This window comes from Pelophylax lessonae (assembly GCF_965119305.1).
Source record: "Pelophylax lessonae genome assembly, chromosome: 6".
Taxonomy (NCBI): Eukaryota; Metazoa; Chordata; class Amphibia; order Anura; family Ranidae; genus Pelophylax; species Pelophylax lessonae.
Genome location: NC_138773.1, coordinates 2,683,844 through 2,710,453, shown reverse-complemented (window position 1 = coordinate 2,710,453; position 26,610 = coordinate 2,683,844). Strand labels below are relative to the sequence as shown.

Sequence of the window (26,610 nt, the reverse complement as noted above, 5' to 3'; positions counted from 1 at the left end):
TCAAGAGTTTTCCATGACTGCTTATATTTGTGTGTGGATTCCTCCAAAGCAATGTGTACCTGTGATGGCCCTGGTGCTCATAGGTCTGCATTCAGTCAATTGATGACAGTTTACCAAGCTAGGTTAATACTGAAATGCTCAAATTTAGGCACAAAGGAATTCTATGAGATCTATGAAATTGTTTCGGTTCCCCTATTTTTAACTACCTCATAATAATCACTGGTAGTTTTCAGCTCCGATCCTTTCTTGTTATTGTTTAGGTCAGGAACTTTTGGCACCCCAGAGGACCATCTGTCACTTTGACATGTCCAGATACCCTCCAAGGTGACCCCAACCAATCTGTAGGTCATTTCGGTTCTGCCATCTCTGTTCTACCAGACATGACTGGAGACAATCTACCAGACCTGGCAGTTGGTGCCCCGTGTGAGGACAACTATCAGGGGGCTGTCTACATCTTCCCAGGTCAGGATGAGAGCTTCAGAACTTCATATATACAGGTACCTACTTTTTCATCCACTGGTATGTATAGTGAAAACTGAAAGTGATGATTCTATTCAGGTGTCAGTTACCCTTTGTGTCTGCTCACATAGGTTGGCTCTCTGTTGATAAAATAATGTTATGTCAAGTTCTTTTCTTCTGTTGTGTTTTCATTTATGGTTCCTTTCCTTTCTACAGCGCATTTCTGGTCGGCAGGTCAGTAGTGGCATCAAGTACTTTGGGAGGTCACTGACTGGAAATCTGGACATGACGAGTGACAATCTGCCAGATCTTGTGGTGGGAGGTGAAGGACGAGTCTTGATAGTGAGGTGAGAAGACAATGAAAATAGTTATTAGATCTATATTATCCTGGTGTGACCTCGTCGCCTTCACCAGATCATCACCTATGGCCTTTACTGTATGTCATCTATGGTGGCTTCCCTGGATTGCCAGGCACAGGTCCATGGGACAGTATGCCCATCACTCTCTCCAAGATGAAAAAGTCTGGCCATACACATTACTCAGAAATTCTAATGCCCTGTACACACGTACAGATTATCTGCAGACTTTTGTCTTCAGATTTACCTTTTCTATGTAGTGCAAGGGCCTGCCGGATTGCATACAAATTGAAAGTGTTTAGGTTTGACCTCATATTATATGGTTTTGGTAAGTCTGCAGACAAAAGTCTGCAGATAATCTGCACGTGTGTACGGGCATTAGAGTTGACTTTCATCTATCACATCTGGGTGTCTTAGCATTGGAGGGTAACCTGCAGCTAAAACTCACCCCTGTTTGTTTCTGTCCAATCACTGCTGTTCTCCTAGGAGTTATCAGTGCCCACAATGAGGGGGCAGAAATTGAATGTTGGATTCCCCAATGCTATATATTCTTGCCATGGAAATGCACCTTGCATGGTGTTGCTTTCATCTGGCTCAGCTGGTGCAGGAACTCTGACCTCAGAGTCAACTCAAATCCTCTCTGTACCGCACTGTACAATCAGCCTGTATACGGGGTAATTCTACATCCAGGAAGAACTAATAATCCCTCATTGTACAAGTTGTGGTACCATGCTGTTTGTCTTATACAAAACCTCTGTAAATAACCATTTGTAATCTCTGACTCATATGTAGGTCTCGCCCGGTTCTGGGTGTCTCAGTTCGCATGACCTTCGATCCTACTGAGATACCCCTTACGTTCCACGAGTGCTCAGATCAGCGCAAAGTGGGGAGTGTGATAAAGCTCACCGTCTGCTTCATCAGCAACAAGAAAAACACCAAGGCAACAGGTGAGCCAGGGGATGGCGGGAGGTGACAGGAAGAGTCGTCACTTCCTTGAACAATGGCTGCTGCATCCAAACCTCCCGAGGGACTAACCCAACACAGAATTGTTAAACACAGCAGATTAGAAATTTTCTATGGGGTATTGTTTGTCTAAGTAGTTATTGAGCACTGTGTACAAAGAGAAGGGAATCAAGGTGTCCATGAAAATATAGATCAGGGCTCAAGGTTTAAGCAAGAAAGGTGGTCAGGTGGAAAGAGCTAGACAAAGAGGACAAGGCAGTCAGAAAGGTGTGCACTATCCACAACATTCCCATTACTATCAAAACCTTTCCTTGTCCCATCAAAACTGACCAACGTACCATCAAAACCATCACCATACCATCCAATGGTACAAGGGATAGTGCCCTGTGCCATCCAAAACATATCCTGTACCACCCAATCCAGACCATCTGCCTTACCATCCAAAGCCTCTTACATTTCATCTAAACGATCATCCCCTGTACCATCCAAACTATTCTCTGTACCATCAAAACTGCTTGGCATACATTTTAAAACCATCCCCTGTACCATCCCAAACCATCCCTGGTACCATCCAAATCGTCTCCTGCACCACCTAAACATCCTCCACAACATTCAAACCATCCCCTGTACCATCTTAACATCCTCCAAACCATCAAAACCAACCCTGATACCTTCCAAACCCTCTCTTCTACCATTTAAACATCCTCCATAACATCCAAACCATCCCCTGTACCATTCAAATCATCCTCCGCATCATCCAACCCATTACTTGTATAATCCAAACCCTCCCCTGCATCATCCAAACTATCCCTTGCTATCATGCAAACCTTCCCCTGTACTATCCAAACTATGACTAAAACAATCCACACCATGACCCGTGTCATCCAAACTATCCCTTTTACCATCTAAACCATCCTTGTTACCATCTAAACATCTTCCCATACCGTCCAACTATCCCCTGTTCAATTCAAACTATCTCTTGTATAATCTATTCTAAACTATGACTTGTAATATCCCAACCTTCCCCTGTATAACCCAACCCATCCCTTGTACCATCCAAACCATTCCTTGTACCATCTAAACCATCCCTTGTATCACCCAGTCTATTCCTTGTACCATCCAAACCATCCCGTGTATCACCCAGTCTATTCCTTGTACCATCCAAACCATCCCTTGTCTCACCAAGTCTATCCCTTGTTCCACCCAAAGCATCCCTTCTATCATCCAACCTATCCCTTGTACCATCCAAATCATCTTCTGTATTACCCAACCCAACACTTGTACCATCCAAACTATCCCTCATACCATCCAAAACCTCTCCTGTATCACCCAACCCATCCCTTAAACCATCCAAACCATCCCTTGTACCATCCAAACCATCTCCAGCATCACCCAACCAATCCCTTGTAAAATCGAAATCATCCCGTGTTTTACCCAATCTATCCCTTGTACCTTCCAAACCATCTTCTGTATCACCCAACCCATCCCTTGTACCCTCCAAACCATTCCTTGTACCATCTAAACCATCCATTGTATCACCCAGTCTATTCCTTGTACCATCCAAACCATCTTCTGTATTACCCAACCCAACACTTGTACCATCCAAACTATCCCTCATACCATCCAAAACCTCTCCTGTATCACTCAACCCATCCCTTAAACTATCCAAACCATCCCTTGTACCATCCAAACCATCTCCAGCATCCCCCAACCCATTCCTTTGTAAAATCCAAATCATCCCTTGTTTTACCCAATCTATCCCTTGTACCTTCCAAACCATCTCCTGTATCACCCAACCCATCCCTTTTACCATCCAAAACATCTCCTGTGCCATCCAAACCATCCCTTGTATGACCCCAACCTATCCCTTGTACCATCCAAACCATCTTCTGTATCGCCCAGTCCATCCCTTGTACCATCCAAACCATCTCCTGTGCCATCCAAACCATCCCTTGTATGACCCCAACCTATCCCTTGTACCATCCAAACCATCTCCTGTGTACCATCTAAACCATTTCCCATATCATCCAAACCATCCCACATATTTTGGGTGCTATGGATGCGGCTGTCTTTGTCACAAAGTTCTGAGTTAGGTCCATCAAGTCTCACTATACGGGGACTTGAGTGACACAATTGTGCTGAAAGGAAGAGAAGGACCAGACTCCAGTCACTGGGATGAAAGAATACTTAGAGGGCCTAAGTTGGAACCACAAGCACCTCTATAGGATTATAAATATATTACAGGTAGGGCAAAGGTTGTTGGACTCCTGGGCAAACCGCTACAAAAGCAGTTAAAAATCATATATAATTACCACTTTACCTGCCAATAAATATGCAAGTTTGTGCAGCCGGTCCTGTGATTTGCCCATGCCTTCCACACAGCACATTCAGGAAGATCACCTTGCTGCTAATTGGACAGAGGGGATGATGGGGTCCAATGAGAAGTAAGATACTGAGCCAGGAAATAATTGTGTATGAATCACAGGACTGTCTGAACAGGATTGCCAGTCCTTTAGCTGGAAAAGCAGCAGCAATCTATGCATGGAAGTCATTTGTTCAGTCATTTGCTTTACATCTCACATTCTTTCTCAGTGGAGAACTTTGGTCAGGTGACATACTCTCTCCTCCTGGATGCTGGTCGCACCAACCCTCGAGCCCTCTTCACCGGTGCTGGGCGCTCCCTCAACACCACCAAGGGTCTTCTGCCAGGGGAAGTGTGTGCAGACCATTCCATCCGGATTCCCGTGAGTACCTCTCTATATGGAGACAAAGATAGATAAGAAGGTCATGGTTCTCACTCATCCTGTCTCCATGTCTAGGAGTGTGTGGAAGACCCTCTGTCCGCTCTCCGAGTCTTGCTCGATTTTGCCCTTGTTGGAACTCCTGTGCTGAGTGAGGACTCTCCTTCTGACCAGTCTGCAGAGGTACGGAGGTCCCAAACGCTACGTGCGGCATTACCAATCGCAGACCTTGTTATGTACCTTTAGATCTTTCTCTACAGGTCCCATTTCAGAAGAACTGTGGTGGTGACGGGGTATGTGAGGACAATCTGAGCCTGAAGATCACCTTCACAGGGTGAGATGGAGGCCCTCATTCTCTCAGTAGCTTGGCCGATGAATGCGTTCACTGTTGGGTGGTTTGGGTGTCTGGAGAAAATCGATGTTACCATCTAATTCCTCTATCTAATAGTGTCAGCCAGGTGGTGGTTGGAGTGACTCTTGAGGTCAACGTGATGGTCTCGGTGAAGAATGAAGGTGAAGATTCATACAACACACGAGTTCTCATCCCCTTCCCCTCAGGCCTGTCATATCGCTTGGTGTCTGGCATTGAGGTAATGGGGAGCTGTCTCATCTCCGCCTCCTCTGTATGGTGGACAGTTGTTATAATCGAATTTTATTTGTTTTGTAGAGCAACAAGAAAGTGACAGTTTCATGCGCCTCTCTGGAGGGTCAGAGAGTGGTGAACTGCGGGGTTAACAGACCTCTCCTGAGACCCAACACTACGGTAAGAGAAGAGAGCCTGCAGAGAGGGTACGAGGGAGTGTGAGAGGGTGCTAGAGGGTGTGAGAGGGTGCTAGAGGGTGTGAGAGGGTACGAGGGAGTGTGAGAGGGTGCTAGAGGGTGTGAGAGGGTGCTAGAGGGTGTGAGAGGGTACGAGGGAGTGTGAGAGGGTGCTAGAGAGTGCGAGAGGGTGCTAGAGGGTGTGAGAGGGTACGAGGGAGTGTGAGAGGGTGCTAGAGGGTGTGAGAGGGTGCTAGAGGGTGTGAGAGGGTACGAGGGAGTGTGAGAGGGTACGAGGGAGTGTGAGAGAATCTAGAAAGTGTGATAGGGTTTGAGAGAGAGTGCTAAGAGATGCGAGAGGGACAATTGGTAGAGTATCAGTTCTGGGAACAAAAAGGGATATCAGTCCTTGCAGACGTATATGATAGAACACATATGTACTCTTTTTCAGATATACAAATGAAATATGATATACCACATACCTCATTATATAGATACCTACAGTTGCGACATGCGTTACAAGCGCAATTTGGAGTTTTGGGACCTGGGATCTAGATATCCAATGATTGTCCCAGGGCCCTAAAGGATTAATCTCTAAAACATATGCACATTTAACCAGCTTTAATTCAGGAATGAATCCCTTGGCAATAAGAACAAAATGGCAGGAAATAATTCCCAATTTAGTCATATCTCTCTCCAAGTAGACTTTATGCAATGCAAAGCATTGCATCTCCTAAATGTTTGAGATGCAGCGCTAAGCGGGCAGACTTTATACATATTATGTGGTTTTGTCCAGTGATATCAAGATTCTGGCAGGAAATAATTCAAATATTATCCTCTGTCCTGAATATGCCTGTACCTTTGACCCCAGAAACCTGTTTGCTGGGTATATTAGATGAAATAACATGGTCTAGATATCACAAGATAATGCTTAGAGAAACGCTGTTTATGGCAAGGAAAACAATCACAGTTAAGTGGATTCAAGTGAAGCCCCCTGCTGTTAAAGCGGAGTTCCGGGCACAAAAACGATATTTTTTTTTTGTGCCCGTCCGCTAGTTCAGCCCAACCTGAAAAGGAATTGGATAGTTAGATTTTTTTTTTTTAAAAACTCACCTTGTAATTGACGATCGTAAATACTCACCTATGACAGCTTCCTCCCTCGGAGCCGCGGCTCACCCCGTCACTTCCTGTCTCGCTATGATTCCTGGGAGCTGAACGTCATAGCTCCCAGGAATCAATGCGCCGCACCGGCCCCGCTCGTCATTTCCGGGCGACGCCGCATTCCCCTGCTAAACAGCTTCTGGGCATGCCCAGAAGCTGTTTAGAAATGCGGCGCCGCACCGGAAGTGACGAGAGGGGCCGGTGCAGCGCATTCTGGGACACGAAGACGCGGAAGAAGACGGAGAAGAGGACCGCGCCGGCTTCAGCTGCCCACAACCGAGATGGAAACGCTGTGGAAGAAAACTTCTAAGTAAGTATTTCTTCTAAAAGGTAAGTGCGAACCGGGACAGATCAGAGGCTAGCCATTGTGGAATGTGCTAGCCCTGACTGTCCCGGGGGTATGTTCAAAAAAAAAACGATTCTCTGCCCGGAACTCCGCTTTAAGAACTGGATAAGAGCGGTAAATCAGATTTTACCATTTGAAAAAGTATTGTATATGCATAGAGGATGCTCAACGAAATATTATAAAATTTGGGATAATTGGAGTCAATCAACATTAACCAATGGTTGAATATAAGGAGATAACTAAGAGGATATAGAGGGATGCCGATGCACATAGTATGATGAGGAAATAAATCTATGAATGCAATGAAGCAAGGGGTTGGGGCACACCAGGACAACGGCGATCAATTAAGCTAAATGGATATACCTTGGCATAAAGAGATTATGAATACTAAGTAAACAGATAATTATTTGGATATTGTATAATTTTTTTATTTTATATTGTTTTGTCCCTTTGTTGAAAGGACGTTTGGAATGTTCGTTTTTATGCACATATTGAAAGAAAAAGAATTAAAAAAAAAAAAAAAAGAGATGCGAGAGGGGTCAAGAGAGAGCGAGAGGGTGCTAGAGTGTGAGAGAGGGTGCTAGAGGGTGCTAGAGTGTGTGAGAGGGTGTGAGAGTGAGCTAGAGTGTGAGAGAGGGTGCTAGAGGGTGTGAGAGGGTGCTAGAGTGTGTGAGAGGGTGTAAGAGGGTGCTAGAGTGTGTGAGAGGGTGCTAGAGTGTGTGAGAGTGTGTGAGAGTGTGTGAGAGGGTGTAAGAGGGTGCTAGAGTGTGTGAGAGGGTGTAAGAGGGTGCTAGAGTGTGTGAGAGGGTGCTAGAGTGTGAGAGAGGGTGCTAGACGGTGTGAGAGGGTGCTAGAGTGTGTGAGAGTGTGTGAGAGTGTGTGAGAGTGTGTGAGAGTGTGTGAGAGTGTGTGAGAGGGTGTGAGAGGGTGCTAGAGTGTGCGAGAGTGTGTGAGAGGGTGTGAGAGGGTGCTAGAGTGTGTGAGAGTGTGTGAGAGGGTGTGAGAGGGTGTAAGAGGGTGCTAGAGTGTGTGAGAGGGTGCTAGAGTGTGAGAGAGGGTGCTAGAGTGTGAGAGAGGGTGCTAGAGGGTGTGAGAGGGTGCTAGAGTGTGAGAGAGGGTGTGAGAGGGTGTAAGAGGGTGCTAGAGTGTGTGAGAGGGTGCTAGAGTGTGAGAGAGGGTGCTAGACGGTGTGAGAGGGTGCTAGAGTGTGTGAGAGTGTGTGAGAGTGTGTGAGAGGGTGTGAGAGGGTGTGAGAGGGTGCTAGAGTGTGCGAGAGTGTGTGAGAGGGTGTGAGAGGGTGCTAGAGTGTGTGAGAGTGTGTGAGAGGGTGTGAGAGGGTGTAAGAGGGTGCTAGAGTGTGTGAGAGGGTGCTAGAGTGTGAGAGAGGGTGCTAGAGTGTGAGAGAGGGTGCTAGAGGGTGTGAGAGGGTGCTAGAGTGTGAGAGAGGGTGTGAGAGGGTGTTAGAGGGTGCTAGAGTGTGTGAGAGGGTGTGAGAGGGTGCTAGAGTGTGTTAGAGGGTGTGAGAGGGTGCTAGAGTGTGTGAGAGGGTGTGAGAGGGTGCTAGAGTGTGTTAGAGGGTGTGAGAGGGTGCTAGAGTGTGAGAGAGGGTGTGAGAGGGTGCTAGAGTGTGTGAGAGGGTGTGAGAGGGTGCTAGAGTGTGAGAGAGGGTGTGAGAGGATGCTAGAGTGTGTTAGAGGGTGTGAGAGGGTGCTAGAGTGTGAGAGAGGGTGTGAGAGGGTGTGAGAGGGTGCTAGAGTGTGTGAGAGGGTGTGAGAGGGTGCTAGAGTGTGTTAGAGGGTGTGAGAGGGTGCTAGAGTGTGTTAGAGTGTGTGAGAGGGTGCTAGAGTGTGAGAGAGTGTGTGAGAGGATGCTAGAGTGTGTTAGAGGGTGTGAGAGGGTGCTAGAGTGTGTGAGAGGGTGTGAGAGGATGCTAGAGTGTGTGAGAGGGTGTGAGAGGATGCTAGAGTGTGTTAGAGGGTGTGAGAGGATGCTAGAGTGTGTTAGAGGGTGTGAGAGGGTGCTACAGAGCCTAGAGAGTGTTTTGCTATGTAAGAGAGTGCTAGAGTGTGAGAGCAATGAACACTAGGCAGAAAGAAAAGGCTACAACAGAAAGAACCAGGAGACTGATTTATATCAAATATGATGTTTTCATGTCAGAATAACCAAGCTATGTAACTCCGGCACTTCACCTAAACGTAAACTGTTGACCTTTTATACTAATCGTAAACCTCAATGTAACCCTGACCCTAATTACAACCCCAGCTACTAATTGTCCAGCTCACAACTACACCCTCAACCCAAACCATCATTCTTATTTCCAGGTCTGACCATAACCCTTATCCCCCAACCTAACACTAATTCTCAATTCTTAACCCTAAAATAACTCCCTAACCCCAACCCTCAAATCTATCTCTAATGCTAACACCCAAATCTTCAAAACTAACACTTATCCTGAAAACCTTCAACCAGCATCTTTCAATCTTCTAAACCTCATTTAGGACTCTTCAAACTTTTTAAAACAAAGGGTCGGTTCACTGCCCTCCAGATTTTAGGGTACCAGACTGTGGCCATTAGGGGTAGAAATTGTCATGGTGTTGGTGGGAGTAAACAATGCATCTTTGGTATCATAGGGAGGAATAGTGCCCCATCATTGGTATCAGAGGAAGGAATAGAGCCCCATCATTGGTTTCAGTGGGAGAAATAGAGCCCCATCATTAGTGTCAGTGGGAGGAATAGTGTCCCATCATTGGTGTCAGTGGGACGAATGGTGCCCCATCATTGGTGTCAGTGGGAGGAATAGTGCCCCATCATTGGTGTCAGTGGAAGGAATAGTGTCCCATCATTGGTGTCAGTGGGAGGAATAGTGTCCCATCATTGGTGTCAGTGGGACGAATGGTGCCCCATCATTGGTGTCAGTGGGAGGAATAGTGCCCCATCATTGGTGTCAGTGGAAGGAATAGTGTCCCATCATTGGTGTCAGTGGGAGGAATAGTGCCCCATCATTGGTATCAGTGGGAGGAATAGTGCCCCATCATTGGTGTCAGTGGGAGGAATAGTGCCCCATCATTGGTGTCAGTGGGAGGAATAGTGTCCCATCATTAGTGTCAGTGGGAGGAATGGTGGCCCATCATTAGTGTCAGTGGGAGGAATAGTGCCCCAATCGTTGGTGTCAGTGGGAGGAATAGTGCCCCATCATTGGTATCAGTGGGAGGAATAGTGCCCCATCATTGGTGTCAGTGGGAGGAATAGTGCCCCATCATTGGTGTCAGTGGGAGGAATAGTGTCCCATCATTAGTGTCAGTGGGAGGAATGGTGGCCCATCATTAGTGTCAGTGGGAGGAATAGTGCCCCAATCGTTGGTGTCAGTGGGAGGAATAGTGCCCCATTATTGGTGTCAGTGGGAGGAATAGTGCCCATCTTTAGTGTCAGTGGGAGGAATAGTGCCCCATCATTGGTGTCAGTGGGAGGAATAGTGTCCCATCATTGGTGTCAGTGGGACGAATGGTGCCCCATCATTGGTGTCAGTGGGAGGAATAGTGCCCCATCATTGGTGTCAGTGGAAGGAATAGTGTCCCATCATTGGTGTCAGTGGGAGGAATAGTGCCCCATCATTGGTATCAGTGGGAGGAATAGTGCCCCATCATTGGTGTCAGTGGGAGGAATAGTGCCCCATCATTGGTGTCAGTGGGAGGAATAGTGTCCCATCATTAGTGTCAGTGGGAGGAATGGTGGCCCATCATTAGTGTCAGTGGGAGGAATAGTGCCCCAATCGTTGGTGTCAGTGGGAGGAATAGTGCCCCATCATTGGTATCAGTGGGAGGAATAGTGCCCCATCATTGGTGTCAGTGGGAGGAATAGTGCCCCATCATTGGTGTCAGTGGGAGGAATAGTGTCCCATCATTAGTGTCAGTGGGAGGAATGGTGGCCCATCATTAGTGTCAGTGGGAGGAATAGTGCCCCAATCGTTGGTGTCAGTGGGAGGAATAGTGCCCCATTATTGGTGTCAGTGGGAGGAATAGTGCCCATCTTTAGTGTCAGTGGGAGGAATAGTGCCCCATCATTGGTGTCAGTGGGAGGAATAGTGCCCCATCATTGGTGTCAGTGGAAGGAATAGTGTCCCATCATTGGTGTCAGTGGGAGGAATAGTGCCCCATCATTTGTGTCAGTGGGAGGAATAGTGCCCCATCATTAGTGTCAGTGGGAGGAATAGTGCCCCAATCGTTGGTGTCAGTGGCAGGATTAGTGCCCCATTATTGGTGTCAGCGGGAGAAATAGTGCCCCGTCATTGGTGTCAGTGTGCGGAATCGCACCCCATTGTTGGCATTAATGGTCATATTGGTGGAAGGAAAAGTGCCCCAAGGGACATATGAAGGCAAGCAAAGACCCACCTCCAGCCCCCGAACCGCAATTTGGAGACGACTGCCCTAGAGGAACCATTGAAATCATTTTAAGGTAGTGGGAAACCCAATTAAATAAAACCAATTTTTTTGAGGGTCAATGAGAAGAATGCCCCCCTTACAGTAATGGTCAAAATGCCACATTTAGCTATAAAAAGCCATTGTATGTGACATTGGCCCCAGATCAGTGTTGGTACCATCAAAAAGGAGGTCAACCAGCTACAGCTCCTGGAACCCCTAGCAACCTCTGTAGGAACACTGGTTGTGAATGGGAGATCTAGACCAACAACCTAATCCCCAGCTTTTAAATTACAGCAATCCACAACACTTAATTTATCCTGAAACGCCATGCCTCAACCCAACCCTCACCATACACGGAACCCTCAAACTTTACCCCCCCAACCCTCACCATACATAGAACCCTCAACCTAACCCCCAACCCTCACCGTACACAGAACCCTCATCCTAACCCACACTCTTAAAAAATTCAACTCTGTCAACTTGGCCCTCAGTATAACCCTCAACCTATCCCTGGCCCCTGATCCCTCAACCCAACGCCAAAATAAAAACACTGCAATGTAGTGCTGATCTGAAAGAATGGCGAGATACAAGCTAGTGATGGCCACAATGCCCATGACCCACCAGTGAGAATCGTTCATATCTTCCCCTCCCTTACACCTCTTCTCGGTCTCTTCCAGGCCATCTTCGTGGTTGGTTTTCACGTTTCACAGACAGTTGACCTGGGGAAAACTCTGATATTGGCAGCCAACGTGAGTAGGTAAGTCAGCACTGGGACTGTGTGGGAGGGACAGACCTGATGTGTCACCGCCCTGTGAGATCAAAGGGCAGGAAAGTTTGTGCAGGCCTCATCTGCTCTGCTGTTCCACCATCAATTTACATCAATTTGTAAAACTTGTAGACAGGTTGCCAATCCTTGGTTAGTCAGTCTACCTGGCTGCCAAAGTTGGGAGGAAGGGGTTAATGCTCGTGCCACCTTCCCTTGTGTTTGTGGGTTTTCCTCGGGAGTCCAGCCTCCCTCCTGTGTAATATAAGGTTCAGAGGCCTGGATCCTGGGGGGGGGGGGGGGGCATTGCCACATGTTGTATTTGGTCTGCCAAAAGTTCAGTCAAGTTGTTTACTCTGCTCAAAGTCTGGTCTAAAGGTACTCTCAAGGGGTGCATGTGGGGTCCTGGCATATTTCTCTAAGGAACCTGGGTGTGGAATAGAACATAGGGGTTGGTGAAACATCACTACAATAAAAAGGTTACATTGCAAAGAAGTTGCCATGGGTAACCAGGTGGAAGAACAGCAACCAGTCACTGGTGTGGTACCTGAATAGGTGACAGGTCCTCCAGTAGTGAGGGGGTTTGGTGTCAGACTTCCTTTCATAGCGTTCGGTCTCAGTCAGTCATCAGGAGCAGATTAGCGTTACGGAGGTCTATGCCTGGTCACTTGGTACAGAACGAGGAGGATTAATTGGAGCATGCAGAAGGTCTGTGCTATGTGCTCGGCAGGACTCCATTCTTTTACTTGGAGTGAGGTAACAGAGGTACATTAACTGGTGGAGTGGGCATAGGCTTCGCATGTCCCTTCTCATGCAACATACATGTTCACCAGTACAAGTGTGTAGGACATGGGACAATATCTTTGGAAGAACTCCACATAGAACACTACACACAAGTGCCTCATCTCTGAGATTGGGGGACTACATTCATGTTTGACTTTCACGTGACCGTGGCCCTCGCCTGGTCCCCGGCATTGGTTGGCACGCCTTTGGGCAAGGTGTTCCCTCTGTGCTGGGACAAGCGACCCCATTTATTGACTGGCATAGCCCAAAGAACCCCCCCTGGGGCAGGACTCCACACTTGTCACCAGAACATGGAAGACATGTCACTCCGCCTACCCTTACAAACTGCCAGGAGGGTCCCCAGCAATGAATCACATGAAAGCGAGGTTCTGTTCTAAAGTCACCTACCAATGGGAACACAAGGCAGGTCCATAGAGGAGACAGGCACTTCCTTGCTGTCCCTCCGGAGCACTATGGGGTGGAGGCAGAGACAAGTGAGGATATCGACATAATAGAGGGCCCCAGATTACAGGGATTTGGGGGGGGGGGGGCCTCTAGAGAGGATTCACCATCGCGGCATACAGGACCATTCTGGAAGAAAACCTGATGGAGTCTGCAAAAGACCTGAGACTGGGACGGAGATTTGTCTTCCAACAAGACAATGATCCAAAACATAAAGCAAAATCTACAATGGAATGGTTCACAAATAAACATATCCAGGTGTCCAAGTCAAAGTCCAGACCTGAATCCAATCGAGAATCTGTGGAAAGAACTGAAAACTGCTGTTCACAAACGCTCTCCATCCAACCTCACTGAGCTCCAGCTGTTTTGCAAGGAGGAATGGGCAAAAATTTCAGTCTCTCGATGTGCAAAACTGATAGAGACATACCCCAAGTGACTTACAGCTGTAATCGCAGCAAAAGGTGGCGCTACAAAGTATTAACTTAAGGGGGCTGAATAATTTTGCACGCCCAATTTTTCAGTTTTTTATTTGTTAAAAAAGTTTGAAATATCCAATAAATTTCGTTCCACTTCATGATTGTGTCCCACTTGTTGTTGATTCTTCACAAAAAATTACAGTTTTATATCTTTATGTTTGAAGCCTGAAATGTGGCAAAAGGTCGCAAAGTTCAAGGGGGCCGAATACTTTCGCAAGGCCCTGTATATGGCCTTTTTGTGCATTACTTTTAGTACGCTCTCTGGTGGATAACTTAGTTACCGTTGTCTAAGGTTTCTTAAGTACTTCTAAGCTTGCTTTTTCTGTTGTCTCGATCAGTGATTACAGACGAGTTCCCACCGATCGAATGATGTCCTCATCTCAGCTGAGTGTCCGCTACGCCATCTATGTTACCATCAACAGGTGAGTAAAAGATGAACTGGAGGAGGGAATCAGATGATGGAGGAAGGTCATTTCAATCTGACAAGGGTTGGACAATCTGAATACCCCATGTAGTCTTCTGGAACATTTTTGGCCATAGACAGGACTGCTCAGGTTTTGGTGGAGTTACTCTTTAGGCTGTTCTTAGGGGAGGGGCAGGCACCCCTTAGGGTGCTAAAATAAAAGTCACAGCTCATCTTGGGGAAGACAAGAAAGATTGGATGAGGGTTGTTGTCAGACTTCGTTCTCCTACAAGTGTTGTCATCTGGGACCATCTGTAGCTCCCAGGAGACATCAGGTGGATCGTTGGGGGTTCCTTTGTTTCTCACCGGGCTTTAAAGATGCAATGCCAATATTTTGAGTTGTCACCAGAACTAAAGCAGAGGAGCAATTTTCTGACACTTATTCTGGTGATAACTGTCTCAAGCTGGATATACATTGAGTGTTTTTCCTTCAACCAGCAGCTGATTGAATCCTGGTTTTCCAGCAGGACCATTCAACAGAAGCCGGTTGCACAGACAGATCTACAAATTCAGCTGGAACACAATAGGCTAGGTGGGACTTTAAGTGAGACCCCAGCAGGTAGTGCCCAGCGTCTCCATCCCTGTATCAAGAAAAAAAGGAGGTTGAAGGATTATAAGAGGTGCATGGAAGTCAGCCAGCCCCCAGTCTGATGTACTCACCCCCCAGTCTGATGTACTCACCCCCCAGTCTGATGTACTCACCCTCCAGTCTGTCACCAACCAAGTAGACCTGTCTCATGATACAAAGAACAGGGGTTTAGTTGACACACATTTGAAAACGCATGTGTAAGCTGCAGAGCCACGACACGGCACCCTGTTTTATCTGCAGTCCTAACACTTCCTAATTTAGTGTCTCCACACTGGGAGCACATGGCTGCTAATGGATGGATGGGGGAACAGGTGGGAGGGAGACAGCCCAACCTCCCCCAACCCTCATTTTTTTCTTGATACAGGGATGGAGACGCCGGGCACTACCTGCTGGGGTCTCACTTAAAGTCCCACCTAGCCTATTGTGTTTAAGCAACCAGGGATGGAGACGCCTTGCCTACAGCTTGGTGCCTCATATAAAGTCCCACCGTGCGATTTTCGTGCATTTTTGGTGGATGCAGTCTGATTTGACCTTATTTTTTCCGTAAACAGAGATGGAGACCAATAGCATGGCCTGCTTGTCTCACATAAAGTCCCAAGGAAATTAGGGATTGAAAGGCATTGTGCTTTACAGGCCATGCCCCATATATAAAATTCCTACTTGTCTTTATTCTGCATCCACCAAGGGGATGGAGGTGTAATGCTTCTCAGCTGGTCCTTTCCAGTTTGTACCATCGTTACAACTTAGTTATTTGAGTTTTTAGACAACAGACCAGTCATGGATGGGGTGGGTTGGGGGAGGTTTGGGCTGTCTCCCTCCCACCTTTTCCCCCATCCATCCATTAGCAGCCATGTGCTCCCAGTGTGAAGACACTAAATTAGGAAGTGTTAGGACTGCAGATAAAACAGGGTGCCGTGTAGTGGCTCTGCAGCTTACACATGCGTTTTCAAATGTGTGTCAACTTAACCCCTGTTCTTTGTATCATGAGACAGGTCTACTTGGTTGGTGACAGACTGGAGGGTGAGTACATCAGACTGGGGGCTGGCTGACTCTTATGCACCTCTTATAATCCTTCAACCTCATTTTTTTTTTACAAATTCAGCTAGTTCTTGCTGAGCCAGTGACATTTCAATAGGTATATAAACCCAGCTTCAGAGGGCATTTATCTTAGGGACTACTGGTCTCAGGAGATTTGGAGACCCACCATTGTGCTGATTACTGTTCTCCTTGCTGGAGAGTAAACCATACCTGAGGACCTGCAGTGCAAGGATCTCCCTGCTTCTGCTGCATCCCTTCTGATGGGATCTGTGCTTCCTCCACCTCTGTCATGAACCCACCAGTCATCAAGGGGGCAGCTCTGACATGAGGAAGGAAAGTCCTCTGTCATGAACCCACCAGTCATCAAGGGGGCAGCTCTGACATGAGGAAGGAAAGTCCTCTGTCATGAACCCACCAGTCATCAAGGGGGCAGCTCTGACATGAGGAAGGAAAGTCCTGCCTCCTCCAAAGTGGCTGCCTCCACACACAGATACCGTGCAGAAAAGGGCATGGTAAGTCAGTAACGGGCTGAAGATCAGCTGCAGGGAGGCCAGACAATACTGGTGACTGAAGTCCTCAGACTGACGTTTTAGGGCACAAGTTCCATAATTCAGTTCCTCAAAAGAAAGGGGGGGGGGGGCTTATGGCGCTTTTCCACTGCATAGAACCGTACCGGCTCGGCACGCTTTTGTGCTTTTCCACTGCGGTACCGCATGGTATAGGGTCGGAACGGTTCGGTACGGTACGGTATAGGTTTGCTTTTCCACTGCATGGAACCGAACGGTACGGTACGGCTCTGAAAAAACAGTACCTACTCGATTGTGGTTCCAACAGGTACCAAACTGGTACCATATCCCACAATCCTTTGCATGCAGTCACTACTAGCCACTGATTGGTCAGAGAATCACACCCACCCCGTTGTTATCCCACCCACTTAACTTTAGTACTACTTTAGTGGAAAAGCAAACCTATACCGTACCGTACCGAACCGTTCCGACCCTATACCATGCGGTACCGCAGTGGAAAAGCAAACAGGGCCAAGCAGGGCCGAGTAGAGCCGAGCCGGTACTAGCCGGTACTTGCAGTGGAAAAGTGCCATTAGAGGATGGCACTAGGTCCTTTATTTTTCCATGAAAGGGGGTATTTGCATTTGCTTTTAGAAGAGTACTGCCAGTTCAAATGTGTAATCTGTCTATGGAAACCCATGTCATGGTATCTGACTGCCAGAAAGGGACCTTCTTTGGATGGGATCATGGAGGGGTGGGTGTCAGAGGTGCCCCGTACCCCACAACTCACACTCCTTGTCTGTGCTTGTTTTAGTCTTGAAGAGTCCAGCAAATACCAGAACTTCTCCAACAGTGACAACAGTGTCTCCACCATACAGCACATCTACAGGGTATGACTATGACAGGGTGAGGGACTAAAACCTTATCCAACAGCCTCCTCCATGTAACCACAACCCCCTTCTTCACGTCCTCAGGTCATTAATCTGGGCCAACGGTCCCTTCCTCTCACCATCATCTTCATGGTTCCAGTGAGAGTGGGGGAGACGTCCATCTGGGAGACGAGGAACATTACCAGTTCTGAGGTAACTACACCGATCACAGAGGTTGTCACCGCTACTCGACGCACCTCCAATATCTCATTTCTAGAGTCCATAGCTTCTTCTCTAGTCTGGGTCTGCATGTTAGGTAGCGCACTCAGTTTTCCTGATGAACACGCTCCATCTAATTATAGATCATGTAACATGTTAGTATACTGTTTCCAGTCAGTCTGATCTGTAGCCCCTAGATAAGGTAGTGGGGTGAAGGGAGACCCCAGATAAGTTATTAGGGAGAGAAGGACCATGGATGAGGTAGAGTTGGGATAGGGATTTCAGATGACACAATGGAATGCAAGGTGAGCGCCTTATGAGCTACTAAAAGCGAGGTCTTAAATGAGGTAATGGGGTGAGGAGGGACTCCAGATGAGACTAGAGGGTGGGTGAACCTCAGAGGAATCAGTGGGATAAAAAGGGGCCCCAGATGAGGTAATGGAGAAGGTAGGCTCAAAGATGGGATAATGGAGTGAGGGAGCATTCCAGGTGAGACAATAGTATGTAAACTTCTGGAGGGGATGATAAGGAAATATATCCAAGAGTTTGCTAAAGAGAACATCCTCATCAGCAGTAATCAGCACGGGTTTACCAATGGGCGTTCTTGTCAAACCAATCTGTTAACATAGTTACATAGTTACATAGTTTGTGAGGTTTAAAAAAGACATCCGTCCATCCAGTTCAACCTATGATGTGTGTGTGTTTATGTCAATAGTACATTGTATACCCCCTGTATGTTGTACATTGTATACCCCCTGTATGTTGTACATTGTATACCCCCTGTATGTTGTACATTGTATACCCCTGTATGTTGTACATTGTATACCCCCTGTATGTTGTACATTGTATACCCCCTGTATGTTGTACATTGTATACCCCCTGTATGTTGTACATTGTATACCCCCTGTATGTTGTACATTGTATACCCCTGTATGTTGTACATTGTATACCTCTGTATGTTGTACATTGTATACCCCCTGTATGTTGAACATTGTATACCCCCTGTATGTTGTGGTCTTTAAGGTGCCCATCTAATAGTTTTTTGAAACTATCAATGCTCCCTGCTGATACGACTGTTTGTGGAAAAGAATTCCACATCCTTACTGCTCTGACAGTGAAGAACCCCTTACGTACTTTAAGGTTAAACCGCCTTTCCTCTAGTTTTAGTGAGTGGCCACGTGTCTTATTGTATCTCCTTTCTCTGAATAGTTTGTTCCTTATGCTAGGGTCACCAGTACAGTATTTGTACATTGATATCATATCCCCTCTCAATCGTCTCTTCTCCAGAGAGAATAAGTTCAGTGCTTGTAGTCTTTCCTCATAGCTGATGTCCTCCATTCCCCTAATTATTTTTGTTGCCCTTCTCTGGACTTTCTCCAGTTCCAGCACATCCTTCCTGAGGACCGGTGCCCAGAACTGGACAGCATACTCCAGATGTGGTCGGACCAGAGTCTTGTAGAGCGGGAGAATAATCTCTTTATTTCTGGAGTGAATCCCCTTTTTTATACAACCCAGTATTCTGTTGGCTTTGCTTGCAGCGGCTTGGCATTGCATGCCACTGCCAAGCCTGTTGTCTACCATTCTACGAGGAGGTGAGCTGTGACCTGGATAGGGGCAGACCAGTGGATGTGGTGTACTTGGATTTCGCTAATGCGTTTACAGTTCCCCATAAGCGCTTAATTTATAAAATAAGGTCTGCAGGCATCAACCGCAAGGTTTGCTCTTGGATACAGAACTGGTTAAAAGGGCGTGTCCAAAGGGTGGTAATAAACAGCGCATACTCAGACTGGTCTGAGGTAGTAAGCGGGGTCCCCCAAGGCTCAGTCCTGGGACCGACCTTGTTCAATTTATTCATAAACAGCATTGAGGACGGGATCAGGAGTTCGTTATCAGTTTTTGCAGATGACACAAAATTGGCCAGAGCAATAACTGCACAGCATGAAGCAGATATCCTACAGAATGACCTGGACAAAATAACAGAGTGGGCAACGACATGGCAAATGAGGTTTAATGTGGAGAAGTGGAAGGTTTTGCACTTGTGGACTAAAAACATAAAAGCACAATACACGTTAGGAGGGGAACCCTTGGGGGAATCAAAAATGGAGAAAGATCTGGGAGTCTTGGTTGATGATAGATTAGGCAACAGCATGCAATGCCAAGCGGCAGCTGCCAAAGTAGCAGAATATTAGCATGCATAAAGAAAGGGATGTATTCCAGAGATAAGACTATAATCCTTACACTTTATAAAACTCTGGTCCGACCGCATCTGGAGTATTCTGTCCAGTTCTGGTCACCAGTCCTCAGGAGGGATGTGTTGGAGCTGGAGAGAGTCCAGAGAAGGGCAACTAAACTAATTAGGGGATTGGAGGACCTTGACTATGAAGAGCGTCTACAATCCCTCGATTTATTCTCCCTGGAGAAGAGACGCCTGAGGGGGGACATGATAGCAATTTATAAATATCTCAATGGTGATCTCAGCATAGAAAAAAAAAAACTGTTCAGTCACAACGCATGCATGAGGGCATACAATGCGATTAGAGGAGAAGCGTTTTAACCTCAAGCTGCGCAGGGGTTTTTTACAGTAAGGGCAACAAGATTGTGGAATTCTCTACCACAAGAGGTGGTTTCTGCGGGAAGTATGGTGGCTTTTTAAAGACTCTTAGATGTACATCTCAAGGATCAGAACATTCAGGGGTATGAGAGATGATTACAGCCACACACACCTACACAGGGGGAACTGGATGGACTATTGTCTTTATTCAACCTCCCCTACTATGTAATAATGGAATAAAATGGGGCCCCAGATGCAGTAATGGAGTGAAGTAGTACCCCAGGTGAGAAGGAACTCTAGACGAGACAGTAGGGTTCAGGGAATCCCATGCTCGGCAGTGAGATAAAAGGGGACCCCAGATGAGGTAATGGAGAACATAGGCTCATTAAGGAGGTAATGGAGTGAGGAAGTATCCAAGGTGAGACAGTGGGGTGAGGAGGGACCCCAGGTGAGACAGTGGGGAGAGGAGGGACCCCAGGTGAGACAGTGGGGTGAGAAGGGACCCCAGGTGAGACAGTGGGGTGAGAAGGGACCCCAGGTGAGACAGTGGGGTGAGAAGGGACCCCAGGTGAGACAGTGGGGTGAGAAGGGACCCCAGGTGAGACAGTGGGGTGAGGAGGGACCCTAGGTGAGACAGTGGGGTGAGGAGAGGGATCCAACATGAAGCACTGTGGTATTGGTGGACTCCAAATGAGGCATTGGGGTGAAGACCTATCATGTGCCTCTTTTTTTTCCAGCCAGACCTCTCCACCTGTACTGAAGCCAGAGAAACCCCCGGAGTGGAGAACTACCAGGAGATCCTGGCAAGAACACAAATTCTGGTAAATGAATGGAAACCAAATCTCAGTGTCCCTCCTGAATGATGTTCTTGGATCTTTTCTTTGCCCAGCATGGTCTCTTCTGCCCTCCACATCCCCGATTTCCTCTCTTGGGTTCTCCTCTGGAGCACTCTCCTCTCTTATCTTGTGATCCCCAAATCTTCTCACTCTTCTCTCCCCAGAACTGTTCTGTTGGTTGGTGTGTCAGGGTGGAGTGTCAGATCCCGAATCTGGAGGTTCAGAGTTCACTAAGCTTTACAATCAGTGGATCTGTGACCAAAGAAGCCGTCACTCAGGTAGGTACAGTCTACAGGTAGATCCACATTCTCAAAGACACAATAAATATGATTGGTCCTTCTTGGGGAAAACCTTAGGCCTCCAATTGCCCTGACTGCCATACATACAATGTTGTAGCACACTTATATAGGCAGTCCTGGCACTGTGCCATCGAGGCTTCTCCTCCATCCTTGCCCCCCCCCCCCCCTAGACACTTCCACACATATGTCCGTACAAAAGCCTCCAACCCCCCAGATATGTCCATACAACAAACAACCTCCACCCCCCCCCCCCCCCCCAGATATGTCCATACAACAAACAACCTCCACCCCACCCCCCCCCCAGATATGTCCATACAACAACCTCCACCCCCCCAGACACGTGCATACAATGTCCCCCAGACTTGTCTATGTCCTGACTTCCTTCTCTCTGGTCTCAGACAGGACAGCAGAAGATTTCCCTGCAGACATCGGGGGAGATCAGATACGATACGCAGACCTACGCCCACATCCTGGAACAGAACACGCGCTTTGTCCGGACCCAGGTACTCCCCTCTATCACAGTTCTATTCTGGGTGGGAAATTGGAGCCTGGAGGTCATCTTTATAAGGACGGTACCCTCCGATGGGGGTGCCAGTTCTGGGGCAGAGCTCATCTCTACCACCGCCACCATTGCCTGGGACCGGCTGGGAGAGGATGATGGCTCCTAGGATGGTAATGGCGGTTCTGAGAGATTCAATTTAAACAATGAGGAAAAATCTCTTTGTGTGTTTCAGACACAGACGACCCTGGAGATCCATGTGGAGTACAACTACTACCCCATCATCATCGGCAGCAGTGTGGGGGGGCTGGTGCTTCTGGCAATCATAGCGGCTGTCCTCTATAAGGTAAGACAGATTGGTCGGAGTAATGAGTGTGACCCATCACCGAGCCTTCGTGTGTGTGTATGTGTGTGTTTGTGTGTGCGTGTGACCCATCGCCGAGTCCTCCTCCTGGGTCCAAAGCAGGTTTGAGGAATGCATCTGTCTGACCCGGCTGGGATCTCATCAGTCAGCGCTTTTCATCAGCCTGCCAATAATAATGCGCCACCTACTGGAGGGTGCAGAATGCACATAAAAAACTTTTACATCATTCTTAGCACAGTGCTGACACCTGCTGGGCACACATCACATCACCACTGGCAGAGTACAAAGCCCCCAACCTACACAGTGCTGCCACCTGCTGGACACACATCACATCACTGCTGGCAGAGTATAGAGCTCCAACCTACACAGTGCTGCCACCTGCTGGGCACCCATCACATCACCACTGGCAGAGTACAGAGCACCCAACCTACACAGTGCTGCCACCTGCTGGGCACCCATCACATCACTGCTGGCAGAGTACAGAGACCCCAACCTACACAGTGCTGCCACCTGCTGGGAACACATCACATCACCGCTGGCAGAGTACAGACCCCCAACCTACACAGTGCTGCCACCTGCTGGGCACCCATCACATCACCACTGGCAGAGTACAGAGCACCCAACCTACACAGTGCTGCAACCTGTTGGGCACCCATCACATCACCGCTGGCAGAGTACAGAGCCCCAACCTACACAGTGCTGCCACCTGTTGGGCACCCATCACATCACCGCTGGCAGAGTACAGAGCCCCAACCTACACAGCACTGCCACCTGCTGGGCACACGTCACATCACCGCTGGCAGAATACAGAGCCCCAACCTACACAGTGCTGCCACCTGTTGGGCACCCATCACATCACCGCTGGCAGAGTACAGAGCCCCAACCTACACAGCGCTGCCACCTGCTGGGCACACGTCACATCACCGCTGGCAGAATACAGAGCCCCAACCTACACAGTGCTGCCACCTGCTGGGCACCCATCAGATCACCGTTGGCCATGTACAGAGCCCCAACCTTCACAGTGCTGCCACCTGCTGGGCACCCATCACATCACTGCTGGCAGAGTACAGAGCCCCCAACCTACACAGTGCTGCCACCTGCTGGGCACACATCACCACTGGCAGAGTACAGAGCACCCAACCTACACAGTGCTGACACCTGCTGGACACATCACATCACTACTGGCAGAGTAAAGAGCACCCAACCTACACAGTGCTGCCACCTGCTGGGCACCCATCACATCACCGCTGGCAGAGTACAGAGCCCCCAACCTACACAGTGCTGCCACCTGCTGGACACACATCACATCACCGCTGGCAGAGTACAGAGCCCCAACCTACACAGTGCTGCCACCTGCTGGGCACATCACATCACCGCTGGCAGAGTACAGAGCCCCCAACCTACACAGTGCTGCCACCTGCTGGGCACACATCACATCACTGCTGGCAGAGTACAGAGCCCCAACCTACACAGCGCTGCCACCTGCTGGGCACACATCACATCACCGCTGGCAGAGTACAGAGCCCCAACCTACACAGTGCTGCCACCTGCTGGACACATCACATCACCGCTGGCCGAGTACAGAGCACCCAACCTACACAGTGCTGCCACCTGCTGGACACACATCACTGCTGGCCGAGTACAGAGAACCCAACCTACACAGAGCTGCCACCTGCTGGGCGCCCATCACATCACCACTGGCCGAGTACAGAGCCCCAACCTACACAATGCTGCCACCTGCTGGACACACATCACATCACCACTGGCAGAATACAGAGCCCCCAACCTACACAGTGCTGCCACCTGCTGGGCACACATCACATCACCGCTGGCAGAGTACAGAGACCCCAACCTACACAGTGCTGCCACCTGCTGGGCACACATCACATCACTGCTGGCAGAGTACAGAGCCCCCCAACCTACACAGTGCTGCCACCTGCTGGACACACATCACATCACCGCTGGCCGAGTACAGAGCCCCCAACCTACACAGTGCTGCCACCTGCTGGGCACCCATCACATCACTGCTGGCAGAGTACAGAGCCCCCAACCTACACAGTGCTGCCACCTGCTGGGCACACATCACATCACTGCTGGCAGAGTACAGAGCCCCCCAACCTACACAGTGCTGCCACCTGCTGGACACCCATCACATCACCGCTGGCCGAGTACAGAGCCCCCAACCTACACAGTGCTGCCACCTGCTGGGCACCCATCACATCACCGCTGGCAGAGTACAGAGCCCCCAACCTACACAGTGCTGCCACCTGCTGGGCACATCACATCACCGCTGGCAGAGTACAGAGCCCCCAACCTACACAGTGCTGCCACCTGCTGGGCACACATCACATCACTGCTGGCAGAGTACAGAGCCCCAACCTACACAGTGCTGCCACCTGCTGGGCACATCACATCACTGCTGGCAGAGTACAGAGCACCCAACCTACACAGTGCTGCCACCTGCTGGGCACACATCACTGCTGGCAGAGTACAGTGCACCCAACCTACACAGTGCTGCCACCTGCTGGGCACACATCACATCACCGCTGGCAGAGTATAGAGCTCCAACCTACACAGTGCTGCCACCTGCTGGGAACACATCACTACTGGCAGAGTACAGAGCACCCAACCTACACAGTGCTGCCACCTGCTGGACACACATCACATCACCACTGGCAGAGTACAGAGCCCCCAACCTACACAGTGCTGCCACCTGCTGCACACACATCACATCACTACTGGCAGAGTACAGAGCACCCAACCTACACAGTGCTGCCACCTGCTGGACACACATCACCACTGGCAGAGTACAGAGCACCCAACCTACACAGTGCTGCCACCTGCTGGACACACATCACATCACCACTGGCAGAGTACAGAGCCCCCAACCTACACAGTGCTGCCACCTGCTGGGCACACATCACATCACCGCTGGCAGAATACAGAGCCCCCAACCTACACAGTGCTGCCACCTGCTGGACACACATCACATCACCGCTGGCAGAGTACAGAGCCCCCAACCTACACAGTGCTGCCACCTGCTGGACACATCACATCACCGCTCGTAGAGTACTGCTATTACAGTATTATAAAGCTTGTACACCATCCAAAGATTCTTCTATGTAGGACCCAAAATAACTGCTGAGATAAAATCAGTTGGCTACAACTGATTTGTTCTGGTTAGTCAGTCTAGGGAAACAGATAAGACATGCATTGATACATAGACAGTACAGTATACATGACAAAAAAATATCCCCCCCCCCTCATATGTATACACAGGGAGAGGATAAAACATTACCTCATATGTTCAGCCAAATTGGATTTTTAGTTTTTGTGGGGAGAGGAGGAAGGATTATCTCCCCTATATCAGGGGCCCCATTAGAGAGATTTCCCCCGACTTCCTGTACTGGTGACAACATTTTATCACACAGGAAGTGAGGGGAACTCTGCAACAAGACCCCAGATTTATTATCAGATCCGAGGGGACGGCTGCAGAATGGAAACAAAATGGTCAGAATAATTGTCAGAATAATAAAATACAAATTATTTGAGACGGGATGACATGACTTTAGACGGGGATCACCTGACTTTATAAACACGTCACACGGCACGGAGCACTTCTATATTAAAGGGGATTTTATTTCCAAGCCGATTCTCATATTCGGCCAATCACAAGCTCTGACCCAAATTTAAATTTTCCTGCAAATGTTTAACTCCAGAATAACCGACTGTCTCCCCTCCCCCAAGGTCGGCTTCTTCAAACGTCAGTATAAGAACCTGCTGGAGAACCCGGAGTCGGGACCGGAGGGCGCAGAGCAGCCTTCTATGGATACAGCGAGCGGCTGAACCGCGGAACGCGGAATGAGGAGACGGCGGAGTGAAGAGGCGGAACGTTCTTCAATAGAAAATGTTCTTTATTGTTATTCAGTTAGGTGCAAAAATAAGCTTTATATCCTGTACAGAGGGGAAGACGTTATATAGAATCACAGTCAGGCACCGCGGGGGAGGAGCAAGCAGCGCTCTTCTGATTGGTCAGTGCAATGTGCGGGGGAGGGCTTGGGAAGCGTTATATTTGTCCAACTTTAATACAAAGTGCGCATAATAAAAGGAAACGGAATCCACCCCGGACATCGTAGTGTCGCCTTTGTTTTTCGGGGATCTCGCCCCCCTAAAACCTGCATCTGTAGTGATAACTGCCCGAAAAACGGTGGACGACCCAATTCTTTACAGACACATTGCTGCAGTGTGACCCCAGCGTTGGGGGGGGGGGGGTCCGCTCTCTGATTGGAGGAAATGATATGCGACCATCACATTTAGTAAAAGATGATGTGATTGGCGGATACGCCAACGCTAGGACGGCCAATCCGGTTATCCTTACAGACCGGAATCTGAATATCATCATTAAATTCTGGCTGTGCACACTTCCTTATGAAAGACTCATATCCCCTCCCCCCTCATATAGCTGTACAGTGTCTAAGACTGAGAGCCCCTCCCCCGAGGTTCTACAGCTGTGGTTCCCCAGCTCCTGGGTGTGCATAACTGTACCCAACAAGCGAGGAATGTATACAAGGTCAGGGCTTTGGTTACTTGGTGGTGTTATGTGCACTCAGGAGCTGGGCAGCAGCTCGGTATCAGAATGAGCTAAGGCAGCAACTATCAGACCCTGAGGGGGGGGGGGAAATGGGAGGAC

General features: G+C 48.6%; 1 protein-coding gene across 3 annotated transcripts in view; it reads left to right on the top strand.

The window, feature by feature from the left end:
• Positions 1 to 26,041, top strand: part of LOC309559011 (integrin alpha-M-like) — a 266,904-nt gene extending 240,863 nt beyond the window's left edge. For 2 of the 3 annotated variants that reach the window (XM_082262120.1, XM_082262119.1), the window contains exons 14-30: positions 261 to 497; positions 676 to 806; positions 1,608 to 1,762; positions 4,371 to 4,522; positions 4,598 to 4,702; positions 4,780 to 4,853; positions 4,968 to 5,109; positions 5,187 to 5,282; positions 11,881 to 11,960; positions 14,026 to 14,109; positions 17,098 to 17,173; positions 17,258 to 17,365; positions 20,660 to 20,743; positions 20,923 to 21,036; positions 21,456 to 21,560; positions 21,792 to 21,902; positions 25,668 to 26,041. In XM_082262120.1, the coding sequence (XP_082118246.1) occupies positions 261 to 497; positions 676 to 806; positions 1,608 to 1,762; positions 4,371 to 4,522; positions 4,598 to 4,702; positions 4,780 to 4,853; positions 4,968 to 5,109; positions 5,187 to 5,282; positions 11,881 to 11,960; positions 14,026 to 14,109; positions 17,098 to 17,173; positions 17,258 to 17,365; positions 20,660 to 20,743; positions 20,923 to 21,036; positions 21,456 to 21,560; positions 21,792 to 21,902; positions 25,668 to 25,766 (1,953 nt within the window). In that variant the 3' untranslated portion in view covers positions 25,767 to 26,041. The remainder of the gene's footprint in view (positions 1 to 260; positions 498 to 675; positions 807 to 1,607; positions 1,763 to 4,370; positions 4,523 to 4,597; positions 4,703 to 4,779; positions 4,854 to 4,967; positions 5,110 to 5,186; positions 5,283 to 11,880; positions 11,961 to 14,025; positions 14,110 to 17,097; positions 17,174 to 17,257; positions 17,366 to 20,659; positions 20,744 to 20,922; positions 21,037 to 21,455; positions 21,561 to 21,791; positions 21,903 to 25,667) is intronic. The other variant, XM_082262121.1, reaches the window with a different exon arrangement.
• Positions 26,042 to 26,610: the final 569 nt, after the last annotated feature.